This window comes from Patagioenas fasciata, chromosome W, assembly GCF_037038585.1.
Source record: "Patagioenas fasciata isolate bPatFas1 chromosome W, bPatFas1.hap1, whole genome shotgun sequence".
Lineage (NCBI taxonomy): Eukaryota > Metazoa > Chordata > Aves > Columbiformes > Columbidae > Patagioenas > Patagioenas fasciata.
In genome coordinates, this window is record NC_092559.1 from 53,245,959 (window position 1) to 53,261,185 (window position 15,227).

General features: G+C 43.6%; 1 protein-coding gene across 2 annotated transcripts in view; it reads right to left on the reverse strand.

Annotated features, from left to right (window-relative positions):
- Positions 1-1,917: 1,917 nt before the first annotated feature.
- LOC136115734 (sorting nexin-2-like) overlaps positions 1,918-15,227 on the reverse strand; it is a 46,679-nt gene continuing 33,369 nt past the window's right edge. The window contains exons 12-15 of one of the 2 annotated variants that reach the window (XM_065861939.1): positions 12,362-12,505; positions 8,108-8,188; positions 3,151-3,222; positions 1,918-2,291 (exon numbers count right to left, since the gene is read on the reverse strand). In XM_065861939.1, the coding sequence (XP_065718011.1) occupies positions 2,241-2,291; positions 3,151-3,222; positions 8,108-8,188; positions 12,362-12,505 (348 nt within the window). In that variant the 3' untranslated portion in view covers positions 1,918-2,240. Of the gene's footprint in view, positions 2,292-3,150; positions 3,223-8,107; positions 8,189-8,881; positions 11,631-12,361; positions 12,506-15,227 lie in introns of those variants that run through there. The other variant, XM_065861941.2, reaches the window with a different exon arrangement.

Here is a 15,227-nt window from a genome sequence, read left to right on the forward strand (position 1 = left end):
ATATGAAATCAGTAACATTAAGAACTTCACGTTCATCAGTTGGTGCCAGCAGAATTTTTAAGAGATATTCCTGTAGGCTCCAACACCAAACAGTAATCAATTAAGGAAGTCAGATGAAATGATGCAAAGATCTGAGTCATCAGTGGCAAAATCATCTCATCTCAGTAGTATCAAAGGAAGAGTAAAAAATATGCCATATACTTATTTCATAATGCAAGTAAATTATTGCAAACAGTCAAAAGATTTATCTAACAATTTCCAAATAACTACTGTAATCAAAATTTATGAAGTAACTTCACAAATCTATATTCTAGAGCGTATGAATAAATTTCTGTATGAACTATACAAGTTTTTTTTTCTTTTTTACAGTGTTAAAAAACACAATTTAGGGAATACTTCATCTCTGAATAATTAACACCAACTGTGGTGGGTTAGCCTTGGCTTACAGTCAAACTCCCACCCAGCAGCTTGCTCACTCCCTCCTTCAGCATGGTTGGGCAGGGAGGGAGAGAAAACAGGAAGAACAGGAACAAGAAAGCTCTTGGGCTGAGATAAAGACAGGGAGATTGCTTATCAATTACCATCACAGGCAAACCAGACTCAGCTTGGGGAAAATTAATTTATTGCCAATTAAAATAGATATTTAATTACTGATTTGGGTAGTCATAAACACAAAGACAAACATTAAACCAACACCTTTCCTCCCCCCTTTCCCCAGCTCAACTTCACTCCAGACTCTTCTACCCCTGAGTCTTGCTGGAGGAATAGGAGGGTGGGAGGGTTCTGCTCAGTATATAATGTTTTCTTTCTGCCACTCCTTTCTTCTCACACTTTTGCTCTGCTCTGGCATGGATTCTCCACGGTCTGCAGTTCCTTCTGGAATATACGACAGATCCATCACGAGTCCTCCGCCTGCTGCAGGGAATATCTGCTCTGCCTTATAGAACTGCATTCTCTTTCTTCTCTGACCTTGGTGTTCCCTTCTCCTGTTCCTGTTTGGAACTGGCTGTGTCCAGCACAGGGGCAGCCCCTGGTCTCTTCCAACAGAGGCCACCCCTGCTGACCTCCTGCCTGCTACCAAAACCTTGCCACATACACCAAATACACCGACTTAATTACTGAAGGGAAAAAAAAAAAAATCAAATAAATACAGTTCAGTCCCTGGAGATAACTTACTATTTTTACATCTCTTGAGCATTTTTCTTTTTAATAGGGAAAAACAATGCCACTATTTTTTGTCTATATATTCCACCTGTGAACAACTATTAAGCACAAATAACATTGCTTTGTTATACAGCTAAGTTTTTGAACCTGCTGAGCTAGCAAAGATATCCACAGCAGGGTGTTGAGAAGGGGAGCAATTAAATACCATTCAAAATAGGGTTCTTATTTTTCCATACTCTTTGGCTATCACCATCATGAAGTCCTCTACCATGTTACATGCCATAGAAAGCTACCTGACACAATCTGTAGTGCATTCTTTACCTTACACAAGCAAACTATCAGAATCTAGTAAAATTACTTCATGTTGATAGTACTAGAGACAGGACAAATCACAGATCAAGAATCAGATACCAAGAATGTGTCTTAGGGTGCTGAGGCCAGGCCCATTTGCAAACAAATGAGATTGTGTGAAGCTGGCATGCTCAGTGATGCACTGAAAGGGGGCTGGACTAGATGATCTCTAAAAGATTCCTTCCAACCCAAACCATTATATGGTTCTGTGTGTTGCGGCCTTTGATATAATCTCAATCTGTTATAAATACTACTTTTAAGAAGACCAGTAAATACTGAGAGAAACAAATTAAGAGTTTAATGTTTCACAAGATACATTTCTTTATTATCGTAATCACAGAAACATGATTTTGTACATGAATGTGTAAGTGAACGTTAATCAATACAATTAAATTTGTTTCAAACATCAAGTAAACATATTTTTATTCTTTACAATAGTGTCCTGTAATATCTGCTCTCTGGTGTTACAATGCACATTTTGGTGCAAGTATTAATACACAATAGTGTTCAATTCAGCTATGTATTGCAGAATAACATGCCACAGTCCACTTCAAAGAGGGTCATGACATGCAGCTTGTTAATAAAATGTTGTGGTATATAAAACTGCCGCATGTTAATTCATAAAATATATAGTGGTTTATTTGGATGATTTTGAAGTGATTTCAGTGTGGAATTTAGTCCAGTACAAACATTCAGAGTTTCTTGTTATTTGGAACAGTCTTCTTTCAGGCGATGCATTTGGCTTCAGGTAGAAATGCCTCCCAGTATTTTATTAGCTTGCAGAGAAGGTAAACAAACAAATAAACAAAAACCACACACCTTACTTGAAGTACTGAATGCTGGAAAAGAACACATATACACTTTGCTCCTCTTGTACTAAATTTGTCTCCACTGGACAAAGTAAGAACACAGGTGCTTCCATTTACATGATCCATTGTCCATTTGTAAATTATCCATTCACATTATTACATGATGCATGAAAACGACAAGTAATAAATACATAAATCTGCAAAGAGTTATTCTTACACACTGAGCACACTGCCATAGAATACAGTTATACAGAATTTGTTTACACAATGAGTTTGCCATTCTTACCTCTAAAGATGTTTTGTTTTCTAATTATTTTATTTTTATTAAACAAAGTTGGAAGTTTATATTGCCAGATTAAAAAAGGAAAGATTCCAGACACTCATTTGGGAACCAGGCCTACTTCTGAGTCACTGAAAGCTGGTTTACTGCTGTACAGTTTTCAGTACTACTTTTTTTTTTTTTTTTAAAAAAAAGAGCAGATAAGCATTTGAGTATTCAAGTCTCTTCAGTAAGCCTACACACATATTTAATGCATTTTATTCCAATCTACAAATATTACTTGAATAGACAAGACCCTCTACTCCCCACCCCACCCCCCACCTCCCTGATGAAGCTTCTCTCTTGCTTCCCTGAGTTAGGGCTATGCAAGTGAGAACAGTAATAGCTGAGAAACAGCAATCACTATGTTCTCCTGCAATATATTACAGACGAGAATTAGTTCTCCATGTTTTAGAAACTGCCATACTTAAAGGCTGCCTTTTTAAAAATAATCTAATAAGGAAGATATTAAGTATTAACTTGTACAAAAATTTTAAAATCTCTTACCTGCTGTTGTGTTTGCACTAATGATTCTAAGTACTTGATAATAACAGTTTTGAAGTCTTTCACTCGTTCCCTCTGTTAATAAAGTAAATAATTATAGCAGATTAACCTCTTAACCAAGCTTGCTTGAAAATCAATATTAGGTCCCAGTACTGGGACCAGTACTGTTTAATATCATCATCAATGACACAGACAGTGGGATCGAGTGCACCCTGAGCAAGTTTGCAGATGGCACCAAGCTGAATGGTGCAGTTGACATGCCTGAGGGATGGGACGCCATCAAGAGGGACCTGGACAAGCTTGAGAAGTGGCCCCATGTGAACCTCATGAGGTTCAACAAGGCCAAGTGCAAGGTCCTACACCTGAGTCAGGGCAACCCCTGGTATCAATACAGGCTGGGGGATGAAGGGATTGAGAGCAGGCCTGCGGAGAAGGACTTAGGGGTACTGGTGGGTGACAGATTGAACATGAGCTGGCAATGTGCGCTTGCAGCCCAGAAGGCCAATCTTGTATTGGTCTGCATCAAAAGGAGCGTGGCCAGCAGGTCAAAGGAGGTGACTGTGCCCTTCTACTCTGCTCTGATGAGACCCCACCTGGAGTACTGCATCCAGCTTTGGAGCCCTCAGTACAGGAAAGACATGGACGTGTGGAAGAGGTCCAGAGGAGGGTCACCAAGATAATCAAAGGGATGGAACACCTCTCCTATGATGAAAGGCTGAGAGAGTTCACAGTATCACAGTATGTTTGGGATTGGAAGGGACCTCAAAAGATCATCTAGTCCAATCCCCCTGCTGGAGCAGGAACGCCTAGGTGAGGCTGCACAGGAATGTGTCCAGGCGGGCTTTGAATGTCTCCAGGGAAGGAGACTCCACAACCTCCCTGGGCAGCCTGTTCCAGTGCTCTGTCACCCTCACTGAGAAGAAGTTCTTTCTCAGATTTAAGTGGAACCTCTTGTGTTCCAGCTTGATCTCATTACCCCTTGTCCTATCATTGTTTGCCACTGAGAAGAGCCTGGCTCCATCCTCATGGCACTCACCCTTTATATATTTATAAACATCAATAAGGTCACCCCTCAGTATCCTCTTCTCCAAACTAAAGAGACTCAGCTCCCGCAGCCTTTCTTCATAAGGGAGGTGCTCCACTCCCTTAATCATCTTTGTTGCCCTACGCTGGACCCTCTCCAGCAGTTCCCTGTCCTTCTTAACTGAGGGGCCCAGAACTGGACACAATATTCCAGATGGGGTCTCACCAGGGTGGACTAGAGGGGAAGAAGGACCTCTCTCCATCTACTGACCACCCCCCTTGTAATACACCCCAGGATGCCATTGGCCTTCCTGGCCACAAGGGCACAGTGCTGGCTCATGGTCATCCTGTTGTCCACCAGGACCCCCAGGTCCCTTTCCCCTACACTGCTCTCTAATATGTAATTTCCCAACCTATACTGGAACCTGGGGTTGTTCCTGCCCAGATGCAGGACTCTACACTTTCCCTTGTTAAATTTCATCAGGTTATTCCCCGCCCAACTCTCCAGCCTGTCCAGGTCCCGCTGGATGGCAGCACAGCCTTCTGGCGTGTCAGCCACTCCTCCCAGCTTAGTGTCATCAGCAAGCTTGCTGATAGTACACTCAATTCCCTCGTCCAAATCGTTAATGAATATATTGAATAATATTGGCCCCAGTACTGACCCCTGAGGCACTCCACTAGATACTGGCCTCCAACTAGACTCCGCACCATTGACCACCACTCTCTGGCTTCTGCCACCAGGGCACCCACCTCATTCATCAGTGGGCCTACATTGCCTCTGGTATTAGTTTTATCTGCTATGTATTTGAAAAAGTTCTTCTTGCTGTCCTTGACCCCTCTCGCCAGCTGTAATTCTAAGGAGGCCTTGGCTACCCTAGCTGCCTTCCTACATCCTCTAACAGCAGCCTTATATTCCTCCCAAGTGGCCAGTCCCTGCTCCCATGACCTGTAAACTCGCCTCTTCTGCTTGAGCATACCCAACAGATCCCTATTCAACCACACAGGCCTCCTGGCTCCCTTCCTCGACTTCCTACATGTGGGGATGCTCAGATCCTGAGCATCGAAGAAGCAATCTCTGAACGCAATCCAGCTCTCTTGGGTCCCTTTTCCTTCAAGCAGTCTTGCCCATGGGATTTCCCCCAGCAATTGCTTGAAAAGGCCGAAGTTAGCCCTGCTAAAGTCCAGGGTTGCAATTCTACTTGCTATTCTGTTCCTGCCACACAAAAGATGCTGAACTCCACCATCTCGTGGTCACTGCAACCCAGACACCCCTCAACCTTTACTGCTTCGACCAGACCCTCTTTGTTAGTGAGGATGAGATCCAGCAGTGCACCTCTCCTAGTCGGCTCCTCCACCATCTGCATGAGGAAGTTATCATCAATGCACTGGAGGAACCTCCTGGACTGTGGCTGGCTGGCTGAATGGCCCTTCCAGCAAACATCTGGGAAGTTAAAATCCCCCAGGACAACCAGGGCCTGTGACTGTGAGGCCACTCTCAGCTGCGCATAGAAGGCCTCATCAACTTCCTCAGCCTGATCTGGTGGCCTATAATAGACACCTACAACAGTATCACCCCTGCCAGCCTGTCCCTTGATCCTGACCCATACACTCTCAACTCGTTCCTCATCCGCTCCTGGGCAGAATTTAGTACATTGCAGTTGCTCTCTCACATAGAGAGCAACTGCACCACCACGCCTTGCTGGCCTGTCTTTCCTGAAAAGGGCGTAGCCATCCATGACCACATTCCAGTCATGTGAACTGTCCCACCACATTTCTGTGATTGCCACCAGATCATAATCTCCTGACCGAACATTGGATTCTAACTCCTCCTGCTTATTCCCCATGCTGCACGCATTGGTGTACAGGCAGTTCAGGGAGTGAGTAGAGCACACCAATTTCTCCCTAGGGGCACAGGAGGCCACTCGGTCCTCATCCATTTTAGAATGTTGCCCCACTAGGGCAAGCCCAGCTACAACCCCATCCCTCTTCGAGTCTAGTTTAAAGCTCTCCAAATGAGCCCAGCTAATTCCTGCCCCAGCATCCTTTTGCCCCTGCGAGATAAGCCTTTCCCGCGTAACACTGTCCGGACTGGAGTCCTATAAAACCAGCCATTATCAAAAAAAAACAATGCCCTGCCTGTAGCACCAGTCTTGGAGCCAACCATTTAGAGACTGAATTTTCCCACTCCACCCCACATCGTCACTTGAAGATGGAAGGAGCGAAGAGAAGATCACTTGAGCCCCTGAGTCTTTCACCATCCTTCCCAAGACCTTGAAATCGTTCTTCATTCCCCTCAGACTACGGGAAGCAGCTTCCTCCCCATCTGTCTGGAAGACCAGCAGCGGGTAGTAGTCTGTCGGGTGCACCAGTCTGGGGAGCTCTCTAGCAATATCCTTGATCCGGGCTCCAGGTAGACTACAGACTTCCCTAAGATGAGGGTCAACCCTGCATATTGGGCCCTCTGTTCCTTTCAGAAGGGAATTTCCTATTACAATCACCCTTCTTTCTTTCTTATCAGAGGCAGTCTTAAGTTGTGTAGTCAACCGCCTCTTCCTATGTGATCTTGTAGGCAGGCTTGGCACCACCTCCTCACCTACCTCCTCCTCCAGATCCAGGGCCTCAAACCTATTACAGAGGGGCACCTGAGGAGATGAAGCAGGCAGGAAGGGGGGCTGCCCGTGATGCCGAACTGGAATACGCTTCCAACCCTCATCTTCTTTTAGGTCACTTACCTCTGCCCGAGAGTGACAAGGGTGGGGCTGTCTCAGGACCTCCACCTCTGTCTGAGAGGGCACGAGGTCCATCTCCTTTTAGAGGGTACCTCCGTGGGGCCTTTCCGACTGGCACGTCAGGGTGTTACTCCACCAGTCGATCTCCCTTTCACACTCCCTGATGGACCTCAGCGTCTCAACCTCCTCAAGTTTCACAACCACGTCGAGCAGATCTTGCACCTGCTCGCACCTCACAGAAGTAGAGTGCTGGCCTCCCTCCACTGGCAGCAGCAGGCTCTGGCACTCCCTGCAGCCGGAGACCTGAACAGCCACCGTTCGGGACAGAACCTCAGTCTGCGTTGCCACAGTCTTTTTGAGACAAGCTCTCCTTCTGGAGGCGACCATGGTCATCAGCAGTCAGGGACGCTGGCAATAAGTCGGAGGGAATGACAAGCAACAAGTGCTCTCTGCACCCCGCTGCACAAGCTGCCACACCCGCTGCAGAAGCTGGTTGCTCCTCTCTACGCCTGGTGGACAGAGATTAGTTGCTGCCCTCCCAAAGGCTTTTTCAAGGCAAGGGGAGGGGGTGTGGTCGCCGTCACTGTGGGAACGCCCCCCGCCACATCAGCCGCTCTCTCGCAATGGCTGCCGGGGCTTCTAGGGGGATCAGGACCGCCGGGAATCACGCTGTCCCTGTACGTTTCCCTCTGAACTTTCTAATCTCGGCTAAACCTCTTAGTCGGCTGAACCTCGCCGGCTCTGGCTCTCGTTGTGCTGGCTCCGATCAGCTGACTGAGTTGGGGTTGTTCAGCCTGGAGAAGAGAAGGCTCCAGGTTGACCTTATTGTGGCCTTTCAGTACTTAAAAGGAGGCCCATAAGAAAGATGGGGACAGACTTTTTAGCGGGGCCTGTTGCAACAGGACAAGGGGTAAGAGTTTTAAACTAAAGGAGCGGAGATTCAGGCTACACATGAGGAAGAAATTTTTTACTATGAGGGTGGTGAAACACTGGACCAGGTTGCCCAGAGAGGTGGTATATGCCCCATCCCTGAAAACACTTAGTGCCAGGCTGGATGGGGCTCTGAGCAACCTGATCTACTTGAAGATGTCCCTGCTCATTGCAGGGGAGTTGCACTAGATGACCTTTGAAGGTTCCTTCCAACCCAAACTATTCTATGATTCAATCTAAAGCAAAACTGTCATTTATTTGGACGAAATTTTACATGCCTCAAATCTTTGCACTTCCTCACGAATGGTTTTGGAGATCTGTTCAAAATCTTTTTCCTCTTGCTGAACTTTTGTTTCCCACTGGCAAAGGAAAAACATGCAGAGATAAGACTGTGTTCTCTGTTCAGTCTATCAGTATCTGAACTTTTTTTTTTTAGTATATTAGTGATAGTCATTCAAGAGTTGAAAAACACCTATTTGGTTTTTGACATACTTAAGTTTCAGTATGGTAACTTCAAAACAACAATTTATAGAGAAGAATGTAATTAGATCAGTGAAAACAATATCTTTAAGTTAATGATATCTGTATACCAAATACAAAAATATCTTAATATTTTTATTAACAAATATTTAGTAACAAAAATTTTAAAGATTCTTTAGCAAAGAAAAAGGATCTTTAAAGCTTTATTAGCTATTCCCTTTACAAACACTGCTATAAAAGGAACCTAAACCTTTAAATTTTCTTACCTGTTCAACCAAACGTGAAAAAGTCTCAAAAAATAGTTGCCTGTGCTTCCCTATTCACAGAAGAGATTATCAAATCTTCAGCTCTGCCTATGGCCAAGTAAATGCTTATCTTTATCGTATTTCTGCTGCAGATGACAAGCTAACAAGGATGTGTCTATTGGTCAGAACATATGTTATTTAGGTAAGCCAAAGCACAAGCTCTCTTGCTCAGTGGGGACTGTTTTAGGAGATAGCAGGAATAAAAAAAAAAAAATGCAGGTAAGAGCACAGAAAGAAAATTCAGAGTAAGTGAAGCTGCTTTTAGGGTTTTGCCATACTGGGAACAAGGCGTTAATATCAATACTACAAAACGCTTGGTCATGTTTATCCTTATTTTATGTCAAAAGACATCCAGCTACACAACTAAAAAAACATCACCAGCTATACTACCTTATCATTACTAGACTTTCCTTTGTATCTGCTTTTATGTAACTATTGCTAAATTTAAACCATCTGTGTAAGTATATAATGAAAAAACCTATCATCCTGACACTTCCGACATATGCATGCTAACAGACATTCTAAAAATTGAACCGTATCTGTTAATCTTTACATACTAACTGAATTTTGGGAGCCAATATATCTGGTAATGGTTATCTTCCTAAGAAAAAAGCAGCCAGGAAGCAACATATAACAATATAGTATATTCCTGCTAGCAACCTAGTGGTGCTATTTAATCACAAGAGCATTTTGAGTTGCAGTGTCAGCTTATTGTTGCAATATGTAATGAACATCTATTCAAATAAATATATTGAGATATTTAAGGTTTTAGTCCGTATTTATTTAAAGTTCCCTTATTGTCTTTTCAGACATACACTTATGGAGCTATACAGTAAGTCATAACAGGATGTGCTTCAGGGAAACACTAATATGTGCACAGCCTAGAGAGTCAGCTAATAACTAAAAAACATAAAATTCAGTCCAGGAAAAGAGAGATAAAAATGCCTTAAAATAACTTGTGCCTTCCTATTACAGCAACTTAGAGTTGCCTGAAACTTCAGAGAAAGCGTCTATAGGCCTATGGACCCACATCCTAGTTTCATCGTATCCAAACACCAGAGTTTGTAGGAATTACCACTGCATAAGTTTGCCATCTTACAGTTTCTGACAAGGAAAAATCTTCCCCTTGTTTAATATGGTGTTTTGAGGAATAATCTTTTACCTTTTATCTGCACAAAGGAACTGAGTCATGAATTAAGCTCAAGCTGCATAGGCTTCCACTCTTCAATGTCTCTGTCAAAACAACTACTCTTTAACGTCTTCATAAATGACTTGGACGCAGGACTTGATGGAATGCTAAGTAAGTTCGTCAATGAAACAAAACTGGGAAGAGCTGTTGGCACTCCTGAAGGCAGAAAGGCCCTGCAGAGGGATCTAGACAAATTAGAGAACTGGGCAATCACCAACCGCATGAAGTTTAACAAGGGCAAGTGTGGGAATGGCAGGATGTGCAGTTCCTGGATGATAAAGGAAGATCAATGCTAACATGACCATCTGGACGAATAATACTAACATGATTAAATTACAGTAATTAGTGAAAATATAAAGGGCCTTGGACAGGTTATACAGAAGTATGTTTTTTATGAGTGTAAGGAGTGATAGCCCAGGCCAGTGAGAATGATATCTCGGGCTGGAAAACCACCCCCAGTACATATCATGTATAAATATTGGGTCTGGGCGTGTGAATGAGTGGGTCGGAAAACCACCCACAAGATATGCAAGGGAACGTGACTGGGAACAGTCACAACATGAGTGTGGTATGTTTGGAATAATGGTTATTGAAAAAAACATCCTATCTAACCTCTTGGTCCAGGCCCATATCTATAAACCTATAAATTGAGAACTGTTAATTAAAGAGAGCTCAACTTTGCCTCTCTTTGCTCTCCCTGCTGATACAACCTCTGCCTGTGTGTGCATCTCTATCTGCACCTTTGTGTACGTCGTTCTCGGTCACCACAGGCAAGTGCTGGATTTTGCACCTGGGACACAGCAACCTTGGATGGACATAGAGACTGAAGAACGAGAGGCTGGAGAACAGCTCTGTGGAGAGAGATCTGGGGGTTCTGGTCAACGACACGTTGAACATGAGCCAACATTGTGCCCTGGCAGCCAACTGTGTCCTGGGGTGCATCAAGCACAGCATTGACAGCCAGTCAAGGGAGGCGATTGTCCCGCTTTCTCTGCACTGCTGCAGCCTCACCTGAAGCACTGTATGCTGTTTTGGGTGCCACTGTATAAAAAGGATATAAAGTTACTGGAGAGTGTCAAGAAATGGGCCACAAAGTTGGTGAAGGGTTTAGAGTGGAAGCTATATGAGGAGTGGCTAAAGTCACTTGGTTTGTTCAGCCTGGAGAAGACCTCATCGTGGTCTACACAACGGGAGAAGGAGGGGTAAGCGCTGATCTCTTCTCTCTGGTGACCAACGACAGAAACCGAGGGAACGGCAGGAAGATGTGCCAGGGGAGATGTAAGTTGGACGTTAACAAAAGATTCTTCACCCAGAGGGTGGTAGAGCACGGGAACAGGCTCCCCAGGGAGGTAGTTATGGCCCCAAGCCTGGCAGTATTCAAGAAGAGATTGGACAATGTCCTCAGACACATGGTGTGAATTTTGCAGTTGTCCTATGCAGGGACAGGTGTTGGACTCAATGATCCTTGTGGGTCCCTTCCAACTCAGGACATTATATGGTTCTATTCTAAAGAAGTCATCAACTCTGAATATATTTCAGTGGAAGCAATAATTTTCTGCCAGCATATTCAAATTCTGGGTTTAATAACAAACTTCTTTAAACACATGATCAAGTAGGAAAAAGAAATCCTTCAGGAACAACATCATTAATTCTTTTTATGAATGAGAAAGGATCATTGAGTATTTCTTACTAATCTAAACACTCAGGAATTAGTGTTGCCAATGACTTCCAGCTCACTTGTTGCATGGTGGATGGATGACATCAAGAGAGCCAACCAGCAAGAATGTGGTCACAAAAGTGATGCTTTTTTTCCCAGTCAACAAGGGCCTTTTTAAAGAAAAAAAGAAAAGCCATGTCAATGAGCAACTGCAACACTGTATGTAAAATATATAGGAGTGCAAATAGAAGAAAGCAGCTTTAGTTAGTGACCAACAAGGCAGCCAAATAAAATAAGGTGCATAAGAGACTGAAATGTGCAATGATGTTCTCCATTATTTCATGAGAAAAGAGTGGTGCATAACTAGAATGCATTAATGTTAAATAATTAAGCTCTCCTACCTCTTCAATTTCCTTAGTGAAGCGTGTTAGAAAAAAATGTATAATTTACGAAACTTCAACATGTTAGATGTTTACTGAAATTATACGTATATTTAAAAAAATAAGTAGATATGCTAGATCATTAAGCAAAATATGAGAACAGTTCTCTGTTAGTCTTTTTCACTAGATTTTTAGCTTTAGAAGCCAAGAGATGTTCTTCTGACTACTCAAGTCACCTGCAACAGTTAAAAGTATTTTTAAACTTGTTCATGTTCCCCTCCTCGCATCTCCCAGACTCTGTAGAGAAGATATTCAACTGCCTTATATATCTCAGAACAGGTAACAATTGTGAACATCTCATATTTTAAATAAATTCCTTTTAACAATTTCAGTAAATATGGAAAATAGCAAATACATTATTTAGAAACAAGAACTGCATAAAACAGTGCATTAATGGGGACTGAATGAATCAGTACAAAAGGTCTGGCCTCCAGAAAAATAGAAATACTTGACAACATTACCTCTTTTATATCATCTTTAGCTTGCTGCAGTTTATCAGGTCTGTTGGCAAGTTGGAGCTTTGATTCAGCTTCACGTTTTTTTTGTAAAGTGACCTGAGCATCTTGGCATTTCTGCCAGCATTTCATTCGATGATCAAACACACCCTGTAAATACAGGCATCTATTAAGCAATTGCAATTGTTAAAACTATCTAAATTCCTATTAGGGAAACATATTTCTGGATAAAACTGGAACAAGTGTACTCAAAAGAAACCTCACTGTGTCTTGGATTTCATTTGACAACATGCTTGCACACCTAAATACCATCTAAAAATAACAGAGGGCATTCAAGAAGCCTCTTTAGAGCAGACACCTTGGTCTTGCAAATTGTTTTATGTTCCTTGTCCCATTGCAATACTACCAAAGCAACCACTGCAAATTGCTATAATACACAAATGCTTCTCTAAATACAGATTCTAGCAAACTTTTAAACTGACTATATGCATAACTGGCTGTACATTTTTATTAGCAATGGATGGAGGTAGCAGAATTTAAGTATACATTTTTATATCTTATGTATTCTATATAATAACACATCGACTATAACTATATATATATTCCTCTCTGTGTGTCTATATATATATGAAATATAAAAATATATTCCCAAGAGCCTGACAAATTCAAAGATGTTTCTGGATAAAATTCTTAGGCACACCTGTGATGGGTTGACCCTTGGTTGGCTGCAGGACCCCCATTCATGGCTGCTCTCTCATTCCCCCTCTTCAACATGACAGGGGGAGAAAATAAGATGAAAAAACTTCATGGATCAGGACAAAGACAGGAAGATCACCTACCAATTACCATCTCAGGTAAAAAATACTCAACTTCTGGAAGATTATTTTATTGACAATTAAAACCAGAGTAGGATGGCAAGAAACAAAGACAAAAACTAAAACACCTTTCCCCCACCCACCCCTTCTTCCCAGGCTCAACTTCACTCCTTCATTCCCAACACCTCTACCTCCCCCCTGCCTGAGCAGCACAGGAATAACAGAATCAAAGAATGTTAAGGATTGGAAGGGACTTCAAAAGATCATCTAGTCCAATCCCCCTGCCGGAGCAGGAACACCTAGATGAGGTTACACAGGAAGGCGTCCAGGCGGGTTTTGAATGTCTCCAGAGTAGGAGACTCCACAACTTCCCTGGGTAGCCTGTTCCAGTGTTCTGTTACCCTTACTGAGAAGAAGTTTCTTCTCAAATTTAAGTGGAACCTCTTGTGTTCCAGTTTGAACCTGTTACCCTTTGTCATACCATTGGTTGTCAGTGAGAAGAGCCTGGTTCCATCCTCATGACACTCACTCTTTATATATTTGTAAACATTAATAAGGTCAACCCTCAGTCTCCTCTTCTCCAAGCTAAAGAGACCCAGCTCCCTCAGCCTTTCCTCATAAGGGAAATGCTCCACTCCCTTCATCATCTTTGTTGCCCTGCACTGGACTCTCTCCAGCAGTTCCCTGTCCTTCTTGAACTGAGGGGCCCAGAACTGGACACAATATTCCAGGTGTGCTCTCACAAGGCCAGAGTAGAGGGGAAGGAGAACCTCTCTGGACCTACTAACCACCCCCCTTCTAATACACCCCAGGATGCCATTGGTCTTCCTGGTCACAAGGGCACAGTGCTGGCTCACGGTCATGCTGTTGACCACCAGGACCCCCAGGTCCCTTTCCCCTACACTGCTCTCTAATAGGTCATTCCCCAACTTATACTGGAACCTGGGGTTGTTCCTGCCCAGATGCAATACTCTACACTTACCCTTGTTATATTTCATTAAATTTTTCCCCGCCCAACTCTACAGCCTGTCTAGGTCTCGCTGGATGGCAGCACAGCCTTCTGTCCTGTCAGCCACTCCTCCCAGCTTGGTGTCATCAGCAAACCTGCTGATAGCACACTCTATTCCCACATCCAAGTCATTGATGAATATACTGAATAATACTGGTCCCAGTACTGACCCCTGAGGCACTCCACTAGATACAGGCCTCCAACTAGACTCCGCACCATTGATCACAACTCTCTGGCTTCTTCAGCCAGTTTGCAGTCCACCTCACCACTCGATCGTCCAGACCATACTCCCTCAGTTTAGCTGTGAAGATGCTGTGGTAGACTGCGTCAAATGCTTTACTCAAGTCAAGGTAGACCACATCCACCGCTCTGCCATCATCTATCCACCTTGTTATGTCCTCATAAAAGGCTATGAAGTTGGTCAAGCACAACTTCCCCTTGGTGAAGCCATGCTGACTGCCCCTAATGACCCTCTTATCCTTGATATGCCTTGAGATGGCACCAAGGATATGTTGTTCCATCACTTTCCCGGGGATGGAGGTGAGGCTGACCGGTCTATAGTTACCTGGGTCCTCCTTCTTGCCCTTTTTGAAGACTGGAGTGACATTTGCTTTCCTCCAGTCCTCAGGCACCTCTCCCATTTCCCAAGACTTGGCAAAGGTGATGGAGAGTGGTCTAGCAATGACCTCAGCCAGTTCCCTCAGCACCCACGGGTGCATCCACCCATCTGGACCCATAGATTTACAGATATCCAGATTGCCTAATTGCTCCGTAATCCAGTCCTCATCAACTAAGGCAAATTCCTCCATTGTCCTGACTTCCTCTGGGGTCTCAGGGGTACGGGGCTCCTCAGGACAGCTTCTGGCAGAGTAGACAGAGACAAAGAAGGCATTCAGTAACTCTGCCGTCTCTGTGTCTTCTGTCACAAGGGCACCCACCTCATTCATCAGTGGGCCTACATTGCCTCTGGTGTTAGTTTGATCTGCCATATATTTGAAAAAGCTCTGTTGTCCTTGACCCTTCTCACCAGGTTTAATTCTAAGGAGGC